Source organism: Dipteris shenzhenensis, chromosome 28 (assembly GCF_047967505.1).
Source record: "Dipteris shenzhenensis isolate YYH24624 ecotype China chromosome 28, Dip_SZ_1.0, whole genome shotgun sequence".
NCBI classification, from domain to species: Eukaryota; Viridiplantae; Streptophyta; class Polypodiopsida; order Gleicheniales; family Dipteridaceae; genus Dipteris; species Dipteris shenzhenensis.
The window spans coordinates 23613899-23630053 of NC_141623.1; the positions used below are offsets into that span (position 1 = coordinate 23613899).

Consider the following 16155-nt stretch of genomic DNA (forward strand, 5'->3'; position numbering starts at 1 on the left):
TTCTTCTTTTAAACATTAAATGCACTTTGAGGTGGTGGGGCTTGAACCAACCTTTTTTTTGCCACATGCCCAAGATTCACCATGGCAGTGTGTAAGCGCCCTTGTGCACCAAGAGCTATATTATTTAGGCTTGGTCGAGTTGAGCTTTGATGTGTACGAGCCCATACTCGCTCGAGTGAAAATGCTAGATCGTAGCATTATTGTGAAAGTGTTGGAGTGTTCTCACGATTCACCGTGATAATCGCAATGCCAAATTGTGGTAGTGCACCGTTGTGGGGGAGGCGAAAAAACGAGCTCTCCACTCGGGCATTTCGAGGCCTTTGCTCTTGGAGCCAATAGTCTATGTGCGTTGCAGTTTTTTGGGCTGATGAGCTACGTTGTGGGCCTTTTGCTGGTTTTTTTGGCAGGAATGGCAGACGAGTAAAGGGGGGAAACGCTGTCGCAGAAATGCGCAGCAACGCATGAGCAAAGCTAGTGCAACGTTGAAGAGCCACGAGAGGGAACGAGCTCTAAAGGCACCGAGAGAGAGAGAGAGAGAGAGAGAGAGAGAGAGACAAGAAAGGACTGGCCACGTGGAGGGATGGAGAAAGGGACGGGAGGGCTGAGGTGGCGAGAGGTGAATGGTGGCAGGTAAGGGGGGATGAGCTGGGGGAGGCCAGGTAGGACAAAAAGGTGAGCTGGAGGTGACCGGAAGCAACCGGGGGGGAGACCGGGAGGAGCCGGTTGTCATGTTGTCCGGCAATGAAGCTTTTTGGCTGAGCATCTTGGACTCCCCGCCATCGCCATAGCCAAAATTCCTTCAAGCTTTTAGGGTTCATTCCGCCATAGCCATCCTCCCCTCCCTTTCCTTTCGTTTTCCATCTTCATATCTTCCCCAATTCTCTCCTCCCTTCACTTATGCCTCCACTCACACTTTCAGTCTCTAGTACGCACTCAACGAGACTGAACCTCACGAAGCTCCGTCCCTCGCCTCCCTTTTAGCTCCCGGAGCTTCATTTTCCTTCCATGGCGGTCAGTTCAGCTCCTTTGCTCCTTGCTTTTCGTGCCTACGCTTCTCTCCTCACCTTCATCGCATCCTTTGCACCACCCGCCTTGGTGTTGTCGTGTCGTACTGTTTCGTTGAGGGATCGATGCTTTATCAAGAACGTTGGAATATATTCCATTCAAAACGAGCTTCGATGCTGCTTCCATCCTCTATTGATATAGACCGCGGTTGCCTGAGTATAACTTATATATTCATCCGACTCATGGTTCCGGCAAAATGGCTGATAGAACGTTGTTGTGTCGCTTTCTTATCCGTCGATTTGTTGCTGTTTTAAACTCTTTACTTTTGCACGGACATGTCTTTAACCAAATTGAGATCGGTTCCGAAGACCTTTGATATTACTCGGCGCGATGGTGCCGGTGTGTATAGCAATCTTGAATCGATGGAATTGCTGAAGGCGGAGAGCGTAGCACTTTGCCAGCAGTTATGCGAATGTGTGCGTCACAAGCATCTCAATTGCTTTAGTGCTTTGCGTTTTGCTTAGCTCAGGATATTGCGAATCCTTCTGCAGCTAGAGTGCCCACGAAATGTGCCCCTTTTCCGCCAGCATTTAGAGAATGTTCATTTCCACCCACACGATCATTGAAAACGAGGCAGGAAAAGAACAAGAAGCTTGTCCCTGCCCACCATTGCTACCGAGTGATAATTGAATTATGTAAAGAATAAAACGATCGGATTGCATCTCCTACTCCTTGGACTGTCTCTAAGCGAGGGCTCTGCTGCTACTTTGCTGAGGCTTAAACAGCCTCCCATTAGCCACAACCGCCGCTGCTCGCAAGAAGCGTTGAGGCTAGCAACGAGGCTCCTTTTCTTAATACTGAGCTGGACTCATAGAGGAAAGGAAAAGTCCAGTCACAACAGCAGGAAGGAACGGTGTGTTACTCCTCTTGGCAAATTGGGTTTGTGAGGCACTCTATTGGCATTGGTATGCAAGAGAGGCGTGATTGCATTTTACGTATGGGTTAGACCCTCATTATGCACTTTTGGTTTTAATGCAGTCGTTTCTTTTAACAAAAATAGAAAAAGAAGAGCGCTGTACAGATTCCACCTATTAGCCACATCGTGGCGCCAAGGTGTCAAGATGTTTTTAATTGAAGACGTGCATGTAAAAACATTTGCTGATGGGGGCATCTCACTGCTTGCCAGTGTTGTAGGTTCGGGTTTGGAAATGGAACCTAGAAACTTTTGTTTTGGCAGGCCTCATGATCACCTGTGAGGAACTATTCAGTGAAATCGGCATTCACATTCCTTGCTTTTTGGCAATTCCCATTGAATCCTTCCTATTCTTCCTGTGAGAGAGAGAGAGAGAGAGAGAGAGAGAGAGATATGTTAGAATCTCACTGTGCCCACCTGTGAGCCACAGATTTGAGGGGACAAGGGGCAGTGAGAGGTAGGAGGGCTGGGGAGAGACCCAGGCCAGCATATGAGGGAGGAGCGTATGTCAAAGATAGGCGACCAGCACATGGGCTGGTCGCAGCCTGCAACAGCAGGTATGAGGGGGCTCTAGGCCTCACATGGAGGCACCTGCAGCAGTGCAGACTGGCCGCCCAGGGCACCCTTATATAGGGGCCTGTGGCTGGCCAAGTCGGCCCAACCAGGGCCACCGACCAGGGCCAACTCTGATCGGTTTATAGGGCCCTATGGTCGGCCACCAGACAGGGTAACCAACCCTGCTGGTCGGTCATCTTAAGGGGCCTGGGCAGAGCCTATAAAAGGCCCGCTCCTACATTCAGCCCGGCATCCAGTGCAGTACAGAAAGCCCTTCTCCAAGGCTGTGTTTAGCACTCAGATCTGGGATAGTTTTTGAGAGAGAGTTCATCAATTTTCCCCAGCACCGTGCTGAGATTTGTATTGCTCCCTTGGAGCCATTTTCTGCCCACCATCCGGTGGATGAATATACTTACTCTCTCCGTTATATTTGCTGTTATATCTGAGTGTGTTTTTTTACTTGCATCTGTGATCATCTATCTAAGTTGAGTGTGTAAGAGTTGGAGAGATCTTGGGTGGAGGATTGAGTGATTCTTCATTTCTAACATGGTATCAGGCTCTCAACTCTTCTTCATCAAAGCACTCTCTGAAGGAAGGAGTCCCTTGGCAGAAAGGTGATTCCGTTTTCAGCTCAGGCTAGCATGGGAGGTCAGTACATCTTTTTGCTTCAGTTTTTTTTTGCAGTTTGCTATTCACCGAGATGGATCAGCGTTCAGAAGCCTCTACACCCACTGCTCGTCCTTCCTCCTCCTCCAGTCATCTTCCTTCTTCATTCATTCCCAACTTTGGTGAAGCTGGAAAGCTCGATGGGACGAACTATCCAATCTAGAAAGTCAAGATCCGAAGCCATTTGGTGGCACGAAAGCTGTGGAAGATAGTGATTGGGACCGAGGTGAAGCTGGAGGACATTGTGGACAAAAGAGGTGATGTTCTATTTGAAGCAGATGCGGATGAACTCAGTGAATGGGAGGAGAGGGATGCTCAAGCCTTAGCAATGCTAATCGGCACGATAGCAGATGCTGTGATCCCTCATATCCAGTTGGCAGAGACATCTCCAGAGGCGTGGGCCATACTGAAGGACCTGTATGAAACCGACAATACAGCCTGTATCATTACTCTTCAGCATCAACTTTATAATCTCGATATGAACGAGGGCGATATTGTGCATGAGCATCTGACAAAGGTGAAAGTCGTGCGGGACCAGCTCGCAGTGGCTGGTCAGAAGGTGGACTCGAGTCAATTGGCGATGCTCACACTCCACAAATTGCCAGGGAGTTTTAAAAGTTTTGTGACTACGGTCATTGTGGGTCAACGGACTAAGACACTCACCTTTGAGGAGCTTGGCCCACTACTGCTTTAGGAGGAGGCTTGAGAGAAACTCTTTACACAAACCAACGAAAAGGCATTAGTGGCCAAAGACAAGCTTGGAAAAGGCAAGTCAAAGGAATTCAAGAAGTCAGAGGGCGCAGATCGAAAGAAGAAAATGAAGTGCTTTTACTGTGAAAAGCTTGGCCACTCCGTCAAAGAATGCCAAAAGAAGAAGGCGGATCAGAAGCGGAAGAGAGAAGCCAGGATTAAAAAAGAGCCTAAGAATGATTATGCCAATGTGACGACAGGACAGTTGTTTTTAATCAGTGAACATTGTTCAACGTATGCAGTCAGTGAAGGAAAAGAGGGTTGGTATGTTGACAGCAGAGTCTCAAAGCATATATGCAACAGAAAGACTTGGTTCAAAACCATGGAAAGTACACACCCGGATTTCAAAGTTTCTGTCGAGGATCGCCGGAGATGTCCTGTGAAGGGCACTGGTAGCATTCCTTTCATTACGACCACGGGAGAGGAGAAGGAGATCTCTGGAGTACTTTATGTACCCAACCTTTGCAAGAACTTATTGTCTGTAAGTCAGATGGACAAGAACAACATGTCAGTTCTCTTTGAGGACGGCAAGGTCATCGTGACATCCAAAGCAAATGGATAGATGGTGGCCGAAGGAGTCGAAGAAAACGGATTGTACCGCCTCAGCGCAATGTTGATTCATGGAGACAACCTAAAGTCTAAACTTTGGCACCACTGCACGTACCTCTCAGCAAAACGGGGTAGCCAAGAGGAAGCACAAAACCACTACGGAGACAAGGCTTGCTATGTTACGAGGAAGGAACCTTTCTAAAGCCTATTGGAGTGAAGCTATCAATACAGCAGTACACATCCTCAACCGGACCAAGACGAAGGCCGTCAAGTGTAGGCCATCTCCTGATAGTTCTAGTGATGTCCTATAGGCCATGCCTTGTAGGCATAATTATAGGCACTTATAGTGTTAGTGCCTTTTAGGACACTTAGGACACTTAATCCTATGTGACACCTTGGACACTTAGTCCTAGGTCTAGGTACAAGTACCTTGTACTCTCTATTTTCACTATCCTAGTTGACGTGATGGCTGATTATCATTGACCCTTTGTATTCTCTCTTTTGCCTATCGATCCTACAGTGGTATCAGAGCCCGGATTTGCACCAGCCTCCTTCTCTGTACTGCTCTGTATAGTCTGTACCTCTTCGTACAGTCCGTACCGCTTCGCTCCATACTTCTCCATACTACGTACATGCACCGTACAGCCAACGTACTCACTCGTTGTACCTGCGTCGTCGTACATTGTATCTGCAGAGTACCTGTTCCGTACAAGTATCTGCAAAGTATCTGTTACGTATGTTGTACCTGTGACGTACCTCGTACATGATCCGTACTCCGTACTTACGTCGTGCTTGTTTCGTACTTCCTTCACCGTACAACCGTACATGCATCATCGTACGTTGGATACCGTACTGTTGTGCAGTCGTACACCGTACAGTCCATACACTGTACTTTGGATATGTTCCGTACATTCGTACACTATACCTACTTTCGTACGGTTGTACTTGTTTCGGGATTTTCGTACAGGTTTGGCACGTGTGAAATTTGCAGGACACTCTTAAAATTTGGGGCTTTTGCTATCATTATCTCCCTTCTACTGTTTGAAATTTTCTCAAGCCATTTCAACAGTCTAGAAAGTCTAGATTTTGAGATCTATACTTTGGGACAGGTGCATTTTTGCAGTCAATTTGTGGACAGCAAGTCTTAATTTTTTGGCAGTTGCAAAACTTGAGTCTATTTTTTGGGATTTGGTCTACAATTTCTATTTTGATTGCACTACATTGAGTCTCTTTTGCAAGACATTGAGTCAGATTCTCATACATTGGGTCACATTTGCAAAGATCTCAGCAAAATTTGGGGCTTTTCAGTATTTGCCCTCTTTTTGGCCTATTTGTCCTCAATAAATTTGGGGCTTTTGCCAGATTTGCTGTTTTTGCAGTGAACATTGCCTGCCACAGTCACATTTGGGTCCCTTTGATTTGGGTCGGACTCGAGCTGATGCACCTCGAGGGGGGACTGTCACATGTGCTAATAATGCTTCATATGCTGTAAAAGGAATTGGAGATGTGCAGCTCACATCTATTTCAAGTCATCCTGTCACATTGACAAATGTTCTCTTTGTGCTTGGAATTGAAGTCAACTTGATCTCAATTTTAGCAATTGCCACTTCTGGTTTCAGAGTGATTTTTGATGGCTACAGATGCCTAGTTTATGATCTTCGTGATGACAATGCCATAGTTCTCACTGGCATTTTGCAAAAGGGGCTTTATCACCTTGATCATCACTCAGCTGCACTTTCTATTGAAGCATTTGCTATTTTAGATTCACAGCTTGCTGAAACTCATCTTTGGCATGAGAGAATGGGTCATCTCAATTATAGGGCTCTTGCAAAGCTACATTCACAGCAGAGGGCAAACGATGTATCTCAAACTCACACAATTTCCAAACATGTGTGTGAGGGTTGTCTTTTGGGTAAGATGCATCGGTTTTTTTTTCAAAAGAATTGTCCAAAACTCTCACAAAGGAAATTGCAGCTAGTGCAAAGTGATCTCTGTGGCCCAATGAGGACAAATGCCATTGGGGGTTACAAATATTTCATGACTCTCATTGATGATTTCACAAGATATTGCTGGATATATCCTTTAAAAGCCAAATCTAAAGTTTTCTTATGCTTTCAGAGGTGGCTGAATATGGTTGAGAATGAATCAGGATGCAAGCTTGTCACCCTCAACACAGATAGGGAGGGAGAGTATATGTCAAAGGAGTTTGATGCATTTCTGTCTTCACAGGGCATTATTCACTCATGCACTACTCCTTACACTCCTCAGCAGAATCCTGTTTCTGAAAGGAAAAACAGGTCCACAATGGAGATGGCCAGATGCATGCTTAAGGCCAAGTCTTTGCCCAATAAATTTTGGCTTGATGCAGTAATGTGTGTGCCAACTGTGTGCTGAATAGATCACCTACATGGGCATTGAAGTTGTTACACCTTATGAAGCATGGAAAGGCAAGAAGCCTTCACTTTCACTCATGAGAGTTTTTGGGTCTCTTGCATATGTTCATGTACCTTCTCAGATGAGACATAAGCTTGATGACAAGGCAATCAAATGCATATTTATTGGTTACAGCCAGGAGAGCAGAGGGTATCGGTTATACCAACCAAATACAGGGAAGATTATTGTGAGTAGAGATGTAATCTTTGCTGAACATTCAGCTTCTCCTCTTGTGGACTGCAAAGCTAAGCCAGATGTTGACATGTTTGATGCCTTTGAATCTTAGTTACCTCTGCCATTCTCAGAAGAGGACTTTGACCAGCAACATGAGCCTCCTCCAGGCCCTCCACCAAGCAATAATCAGCCACTACCCCATGCTGATTTGCAGGTTTCTCTTTTGGCACAAAATGATCCCACTATTCATGATGCAGTCATTGAAGAAAGAGCTGTCAATAGATAGCAAAGGCATGTTCCCAGATGGCTTCTTGATACATTGAGGGACAGCAAACAAGATCAGCCTTTTGCTGCCCGGACAAGATCAGGGAATAGACAGATGCATGGTCACTTTCTTGAGTTTGCACTCCTTGCTACAGCATGCAATGTTAGAGCCCTTGTGCCGTAAAGATGCTTTTGACAGCAAAGAGTGGATGGATGCAATGAGAGCTGAGTTACAATCCATTGCCAAAAATGACACATGGGAATTGGTAGATCTCCCTCCCGGCAAGCATGCCATTGGTACGCAGTGGGTCTACAAATCAAAAAGGAAATCTGATGGTAGTATAGATCGACACAAAGCCCGTCTTGTTACAAAAGGGTATGCCCAACAACAAGGCATTGACTTTGAATAGACATTTGCTCCCACATCTAGGATTACTACCATTAGATGTGTCATTGCCATTGCAGCCCATCATCATTGGCAAGTGCACAAACTTGACATCGAGAGTGCTTTTCTTCATGGGGATCCGCAGGAAGAAGTCTATGTCACACAACCTCATGGCTTTGAGGTTGTTAATTCTGAAAATAAGGTATGCCGGCTTAGAAAAGCCCTTTATGGTTTGAAGCAGGCACCCAGGGCATGGTATGCCAAAATTCATGCATACTTACTATCCCTTGGTTTTCAGAATAGTCCCACAGAACCCACTCTTTATGTCCGTTGGAGTGGATCTGATTTTTTAGAGCTGATTTTATATGTGGATGATATGCTCATCACAGGCCCAGATACTCTCAGCAAATTGCAGCTTTCAAGGCTGATTTGCAGCAGATTTTTGACATGTCAGACATGGGACAGCTCCATTATTATTTGGGCATTCAGTTTGCTCATGTTGAGGGGGGTATCATGATGTCCGAGTCCAAGTATATTGGACAGCTCCTTGATTGTTTTCAATTTGAGGATTGCAAGCCAATCTCTACTCCAGTGGACCTTGGCTTCAAATTCTCAGCTCATGATGGGAGCCCACCATGTGATATCACTCTTTATCAGTAGGCTGTTGGATGCCTTATTTATCTCTGTCACACCAGACCTGACTTACAGTATGTAGTATCTCAGCTCAACAGATTCATGCACATGCCCAGTTCACAGCATTGGCAGGCAGTGAAGAGAGTCGTCAGATATCTCAAGGCACTCAGGGTTTAGCCCTCTTCTATGGTGATTAGGGTTCACTTACCATGCATGCTTACACGGATAGTAATTGGGCAGGATGTTCCGACACCAGAGTGTCACATACTGGCAATTGTTTTTTGCTTGGCAATTCATGTATCTCTTGGCTCAGCAAGAAGCAACCAACAGTTGCCACATCTAGCTGTGAGGCTGAGAACAGGGCAGCTTTTATACTACAGTAGAGTGTGTTTGGCTTTGACAGTTACTTCCAGATCTTGGTATTCACCAGACATCCTCTACTATTGTCTACATTGACAGCCAGAGTGCTTTGGCCATTGCGGGTAACCTAGTGTTTCATGCGCGTACCAAGCATATTGAAGTTCACTATCATTATGTTCGGGAGTGGTTATCAGCAGGAGACAGAGTTGTCCTATCTTCCCACAGAGGACAACATAGGAGATATGTTTACAAAGGCACTTCCTCGTCCTAAGTTCGAAGTCTTCCGACAGGCTTTACACTTGGTTTTCTTTGTTACATGATCTGACATCCCTTGTACATTCATAGGTGGCTATATACTTTTGGATGAACATGTGCCACCATGACCAGAAAATACCGGGTATTTTGAGACGTTTCCAGAGTACTTCAGACCATCTCATGGAGGGGGGTTTGTAGGCCATCTCCGTGTGGTTCTAGTGATGTCCTATAGGCCATGGTATGTGCCTTGTAGGCATAAATATAGGCACTTGTAGTATTAGTGCCTTTTAGGTCACATATGACACTTAGTTCTATGTGACACCTAGGACACTTAGTCCTAGGTCTAGGTACAAGTACCTTGTACTCTCTATTTTCATTATCCTAGTTGAGGTGACGGTTGATTATCATCGACTCTTTGTATTCTCTCTTTTGCCTATTGATCCTACATCAAGGACAAGACTCCATATGAGGCATTTTATGGTAAGAAGCCCTCTATCACTCATCTTCGCATTTTTGGTTCTAATGCATGGGTGCATGTGCACAAGGAAGAGAGGACCAAGCTTGATTCCTGGAGCAGAAAATGCATCTTTGTTGGGTATAGCGAAGAATCCAAGGCCTATTGACTCTTCGACCCAGTAAAGAAGCAGATTCTTATCAGTTGGGATGTCATCTTTGAGGAAAAGGAATCTGAACCCCAGGAGGAGCCTCAGATTGAGGAGAAGGTTGTTCAATGCCCGAACCCACCCTGCCCTAGGTTGACCATCCAAGAGGTGAAGAAATCGGAAGCTGATGTTCCAAAAGGTAATGAGGAAGAGCAGGATGTTCTAGAAGCAGTTCCAGTTCCTCCTCCCACTGAGAAGTAGAAGAAGATGCCCCAATGGTACCTAAAAACATTGGAAGACTCTCGGGTCACCGATATACATGAGAGTAGCAGTTCCGGATTGCGTCGGTCGCAACATCTTAAGTAGATCCCATCCGTGAATTTTGCGTTGGTGGCTTAGCTTGAAGAGCCAAGGTCCTTCGAGGAGGCGAAGGACAATCCAGAATCGCAGGCTGCCATGCAGGCAGAGATGGATGCTATCCTGAAGAACAATACCTGGGACTTAGTGGCTAGGCTCCCGCGATGGAAAGTCATCAGCACTAAGTGGGTATACAAACTTAAATTTAAACCGGACGGCAGCTTGGATAAGTACAAAGCAAGATTAGTGGTCAAAGGTTTTGCTCAAATTGAAGGCATGGATTTTGATGAAACTTTTGCTTCCACAGCTCGCATGGTTACTATCCGGACAGTGATTGCCCTTGCTGCCCAATTCCATTGGCCTATTTTTCAAACGGACGTGAAATCCGCATTTCTTAATGGAACCATGGAGGAGGTGCTGTACGTGGAGCAGCCACATGGCTTTCAAGATCCAGGGTCCCCATTAAAAGCCTGCAGGCTGAAGAAGGTGTTATACGGGCTGAAACAGGCTCCCACAGCTTGGTACCAAAGGATAGATGTATTCTTTCAGAAGATAGGGCTAAGTCGGAGCCCTTTTGAGGCAAACCTCTACTTGTCCATTGAGAAGGGGTTGCGATTGGTACTCATCCTCTATGTTGATGATCTTATCTTGACAGGTGACCATGTCAAGAAGATTTCTCAGGTCAAGGAGCTACTCATGACTGAGTTTGAGATGACTGACCTTGGGTTATTACATTGCTTCCTTGGGATAGAAGTAAAGCAGGCCAAAGACAAGATCTTCATTTCACAGGAGAAATATTGCAGAGAACTTCTGAAGAGATTCCAGATGGAGGATTGCAGAAAACAGCGGTAATTTCCATGGAGGTCGGACTCAAGCTAAGTGTTCATGACACATCTCAGCCGGTCGATACTCCTTTGTACCGACGATTGGTAGGAAGCTTGCTTTATCTTACCAATACTCGACCTAATATTTGTTATGCAGTTGGTCTATTATGCCAGTTCTCTGCTTCTCCCAGGAAGAGTCATGGGATGCAGGTTTACGGGTGCCAAGGTATCTAAAGGGTACTTGCACCTACGGGATCACCTACACCAAAGGCATCAAACTAGGCGGGTTCTGTGACAATGATTGGGCAGGTGACGTTGACACCAGAAGATCAACAACAAGGTATTGCTTCTTACTTGCATCTCGTGCCATCTCTTGGTTGAGTAAGAAGCAACCCATAGTGGACCTTTCATCTACCGAGGCAGAGTACAGAGCCGCATGTACAGTAGCTTATGAGACACTGTGGTTGAGGTGGATTCTGGAGGACATGGATGTAAGTCAGGAGGACGCAACAGTGCTGATGTGCGACAATCAGAGTTGCATAGCCATTGCCAAGAATCCAGTGTTCCATGCGCGGACCAAGCACATCAAAGTTCATTACCACTTTGTTCGAGAGCTCATCATCGACGACGTGATTGAGCTCATGTACTGCTCGACCGCCGACAACTTGTCCGACCTCTTCACAAAGGCACTCCCTCGAGAACAGATGGAGCACCTCATCAGACGTATGGGGATTGGGCCACAGTTGTGACATTGAGGGGGGGTGTTAGAATCTCATTGTGCCCACTTGTGAGCCCCCGATTTGAGGGGACAAGGGGCAGTGAGAGGTAGGAGGGCTGGGGAGAGACCCAGGCCGGCATCAGAGGGAGGAGCGCATGGCAAAGATAGGTGACCAGCACACGGGCTGGTCGCAGCCTGCAACAGCAGGTATGAGGGGGCTCTAGGCCTCACATGGAGGCACCTGCAGCAGCGCAGACTGGCCGCCCAGGGCACCCTTATATAGGGGCCTGTGGCTGGCCAAATCGGCCCAACCAGGGCCAACCCTGATCGGTTTATAGGGCCCTATGGTCAGCCACCAGACAGGGTAACCGACCCTGCTGGTCGGTCATCTGAAGGGGCCTGGGCAGAGCCTATAAAAGGCCCACTCCTACATTCAGCCCAGCATCCAGTGCAGTACAGAAAGCCCTTTTCCAAGGCTGTGTTTAGCACTCAGATCTGGGATAGTTTTTGAGAGAGAGTTCATTAGTTTTCTCCAGCACCCTGCTGAGAGTTGTATTGCTCCCTTGCTTGAATGAAGAGAATATGGACTACTTTTTGATTAGCCTTCTGCTTTAGTGCTAGCCTTCATCATTGCTAAGTTTGCCCTTCACCTCCGGAGTGCCGACAGAAACTCAGTACGAAGACTTTGTATCAAAGGATGCTCAAGTATGTGTGGGTGTATGGATTTGTATGTGTGCGAGCATATTTTTATACTATGGTCTACACCCACTGTTGGGGGTTGATGACGTCAGTGGGGATGTCAGCCAGGAGCTGCTCTTAAGGCTTGGTTGTGTATGCGTTCATGATTCTTGGTTGTCCCACAGAGAGAGAAGAGAGAGAGAGAGAGAGAGAGAGAGAGAGAGAGAGAGAGAAGCGTGAGCTGCTGTCTAGGCTGATTCTGTGTTTGTCTATGAAATATGGTTTAGACTTCGAATTTTCTGATGGCAGGAACAACCAACTCATGTTCCCAAGTTTGGGAATTGGGATCCGAATGAACATATGCCTTATACAATGGTGTTTGATCATGCCCGTGCGGGGAAGGTAGGAAAGATTATTGATCATGATGATCCTGTTGGAAGTGAAGGTGTCCCTCTTCTTATAACTTCTGTTTCAGACAACTCCAACCAAGGAAAGCTCTAATGAAATGACTTTACCATGTCCTCGGCAGCAAAGACGGTCTAGTAAAGATGAATATGACTTTGGACTTGGTATGGAGAATGGTGGTCAAAATCCTCATGCTCGCCACGGACGACAGCCAAGCAGGGGGGATGGAGACTCTGAGCATGTGCAACCTGTATCTGTAAATGTAGGTGGCAGAGAATTTATACCAAGAGGAGGCACGTCTGGAGGGGGCTATCAAGAGAATGGATCCTTGGAACGTACAGCTGAGGAGAGATCTTATAGAAATGCAGGTCCTGGGGTGTCACCCATACATCCTCAAGCTTATCCAGGTCGATTAGGGAAGAAACTTGGATCAGTCTCACCTGCAGTGGATAGGACATTCACACCTGGCACACCTAGTAGAAATCGGGTATGTAATGATCAGACATATGTGACGAGTCCTTTCTCTAAATTTTTACCAAAATCTAAATTTGTAGGATTGGATATATTCTAGTCTTACAAAGGTATATTTGTGACGAGTCCTTTCTCTAAGAATACTATTTCCTTCATCTTGGGTTTGGTGTATGACTGACAGAAGTTCGAGAAAATGCATCAGTGGGTGCCATGTTAAACTGATATGGTGTGAAGGATGATTGACAAGTTGTGGTTGAAAGTGGGTCTGCTTCTTGCAATGTATACATATTATAAAATGTGGAGAAATTGGCTCTGCTTCTTGCAAGTTGCAGTTTAATCCAAGCTATTCAATATTGTTTATTAACTTAGGAGATACTTGGTTTGTTGTAGGACCATTGCAAAGTTTTTCTCTCTGTCTCCATTGCTTATCTAAGAATTGCTTTCTATCTGGCAGCCAGAGACAGGTGCAGTTCCACTTCCAAAATTTGGTGACTGGGATGTAAACAATCCTGCTTCAGGGGAAGGGTTCACTGTAATTTTCAATAAAGCTCGAGATGAGAAAAAAACAGGGGGGGCTTTACGCATTCCATCAATGCAGGCAGATACTCCCTTAAGGCCAGAGGCTGATATTCGTAAAGCTCCACCTGCAACACAGCAAACTTCTGTATGTGAAGCCCTAATTTTCTAGTTGTATTCTGAACATCTTGCTTAAGTCTCAATATTCTGTCTGTTAAATATTGAAAATCAAGACGACCTGTAAAATTATTACCCGTTGAGAGCTCTCTTCTTACTTTAGCTTATTTTCTTCTTTGTTTTGCAGAATTGGCGCTGCTGGTGTTTTCGTCCAAGTACAGTTAACTAGAGAGGCCTTACCAGAGGATGTTTCTGCATTCTCAAAAACCCACTCTCAATATTCTACAGTGAATTGTGTGGCCATGTATTCTGCTTTGCCACCACATATTGAAGAATGGCCTTTTTTATAATAACAAATCTTGTTGGTGGAAGAATGCTTTACAGGGCCTGATTATGCCTGCTGTCCATAATGCCAAGATGGAGCAGACTATCAGTCATACTCTACTGTGACTGTATATGTATTTATGGAGAGCTATACAAAGTTGAATTGTTACCGCTCTTATTTGGGACATGTATGCTATGAGTAATTCTGTTGGCCAGGATAGCTTCTTTGGGATTTTGATCCCTGTGGTCGGAAGTTTGAGCCTGTTTCCATCAATAGCTATTCTAACTTTCATTCCAGTGCTGTTACTTTGTCGATGTTGTAGTATTGTATCTTTTGAGGCCTTGATCAAGTTGCCTGTGGGGAGGTAACTGAACATTTATGTATCGTTTGAAGGTTTAAATTCTTAAAAGAGAAGACATTCTTCAATATATATCGTCATCATCATATGTTATTATTCGGGTTGATGGGTGGGCATGGTGGGAAACTAGACCATTGGCAAACACTTTGCATCTCATTTGTTTGTTCAGAACTAGATTACTGATCTGGCTTCGATCTGGGACCTTCCCTGGCCAGATCTGGGATATTTCGATGTGCTGTCACGGAAGTTAGAATAAAGAGCAATAGTAGGCCTCATACCTTAAAGCTTTTATGTGTTCAGGTCCATTGAACCTCAGTTGGGCAGGTTGATCTTATACATCAAGAAAAGATATCTTGACCTTTTCTATAAAAGGAAATTGTGTTTGTTTGTTTGTTGGAATCAATATTCCCTCAGCATAGCCCAACATAATAACCTTCTGCAACAACCCTTGCGTCTTATCTGCATCTAGTGAGCGCTTATGATATTCGATTGAACACTAGTAGCCTTCACGAACGACCATGAACGACTGTTTGAATCCTGATGATGGTGATGGGTTTGCAATTGGAGTCTTCACTGTGTTATGCTGAAGATGCTTGCATAGATGTACAATTGTGTGTGTGTGTGTGTCTATCGCTGACGCAAATAAGCAGCGCTAGTTGCTATTGTGCTCACCTTGGCGTGCTTATTTCAAGTCACGTCTTAACTCCTCAAGTTCTCTGCTTTGATCCCTATAATTGTGGTTTCCTATCTCCCCTTGCATCTTCTCCTCTTCTTGGTTCACTTGGAATTGTGCATATAACTTTAATTTTTAAGATTAAGTTTAGTGATCGAGAAGCATTTTAAGGAGTTGTTAGCAATTTGGGGGAGCCATTTGCTGCTATGTAAGCACGCAAGAAAACTTGTAGTAGGCACAAGGCAAGATTAGCAGGTATGTGAAAACAATTGTGTGTGCACACGCGTGTTGGGTGGGGGGGGGGGAGAGAGAGAGAGAGAGAGAGACATAGAGAGACATGCACAAATCGGCACACGCTTAATCAGCTTACCTGCCAAGAGACTTTAGCGCTATGCATGCTCTGACTAGGGCTATTGACCTTTGTATGGTGTGTCTATTGCTCTTCTACTTGGTTTGTGCATCTCTCCATTCTGATTCTGTCTCTTTCTCCCCACACACAGACACTCACACACAATTGTTTTCACGTACCTGCTCATCTTGCCTTGTGCTAATCTTCACAAACGGCTCCCCCAAATTGCCAAGAGCATTTAACAAAGCTTCTCGATCATTAAACTTGTGCATAAAATGCAAGTTACAAGCACAATTCCAAGAGATCGAAATGGAGAAATGCACAAACCAAGAACAATAGACATACCACACAAAGCTCAATGGCCCTTGTTACAGCATGCATAACACAAAGGTAGAGCAATAGTCCCTTGGGAGGTAACTTGTCTAAGCGTGCACCGATATGCAACCACATGTACGTGTCTTCACATGTAAGTATCTATGGCACGCAACCACACCTATACACATATATATGCATGCATGTATGTAGCTAGGTAGATATGTATGCATGTATGTACGTATGTATGTAGGTATGTATCTATGTACGTCCATACTATATACATATCCATTGCGTGCATGTGTACATTCATGTACGTATTTGACTATGTTTTATACTAGTCATCACTTTAAACCTAGAAGTTTTAAGAACATTATATATGTATGTTCGGAGAAGGTAGTTTTGGATGCTTGTTGGTCAAAAAGAAGAAATCATATATTTGGAAATC

The 16155-nt window shown here is 45.2% G+C and overlaps 1 protein-coding gene across 1 annotated transcript; it reads left to right on the forward strand.

Annotated features, from left to right (window-relative positions):
• Nucleotides 1–786: 786 nt before the first annotated feature.
• LOC147883347 (RPM1-interacting protein 4-like) lies at nt 787–14192 on the forward strand. Its single transcript, XM_087399606.1, has 5 exons — nt 787–1011; nt 12491–12583; nt 12711–13073; nt 13512–13721; nt 13878–14192. The coding sequence occupies exons 1-5, from the start codon at nt 1006–1008 to the stop codon at nt 13917–13919; spliced, it is 714 nt and encodes a 237-aa protein (XP_087255732.1). The 5' UTR covers nt 787–1005; the 3' UTR covers nt 13920–14192.
• Nucleotides 14193–16155: the final 1963 nt, after the last annotated feature.

Bases quoted from the DNA above. Each gene is read 5' to 3' on its own strand.
- LOC147883347 (XM_087399606.1), top strand. The intron at 12,584-12,710 runs GTAGGAAAGATT...TGTCCTCGGCAG, and splicing joins ATCATGCCCGTGCGGGGAAG to CAAAGACGGTCTAGTAAAGA. The intron at 13,722-13,877 runs GTATGTGAAGCC...TTTGTTTTGCAG, and splicing joins CTGCAACACAGCAAACTTCT to AATTGGCGCTGCTGGTGTTT.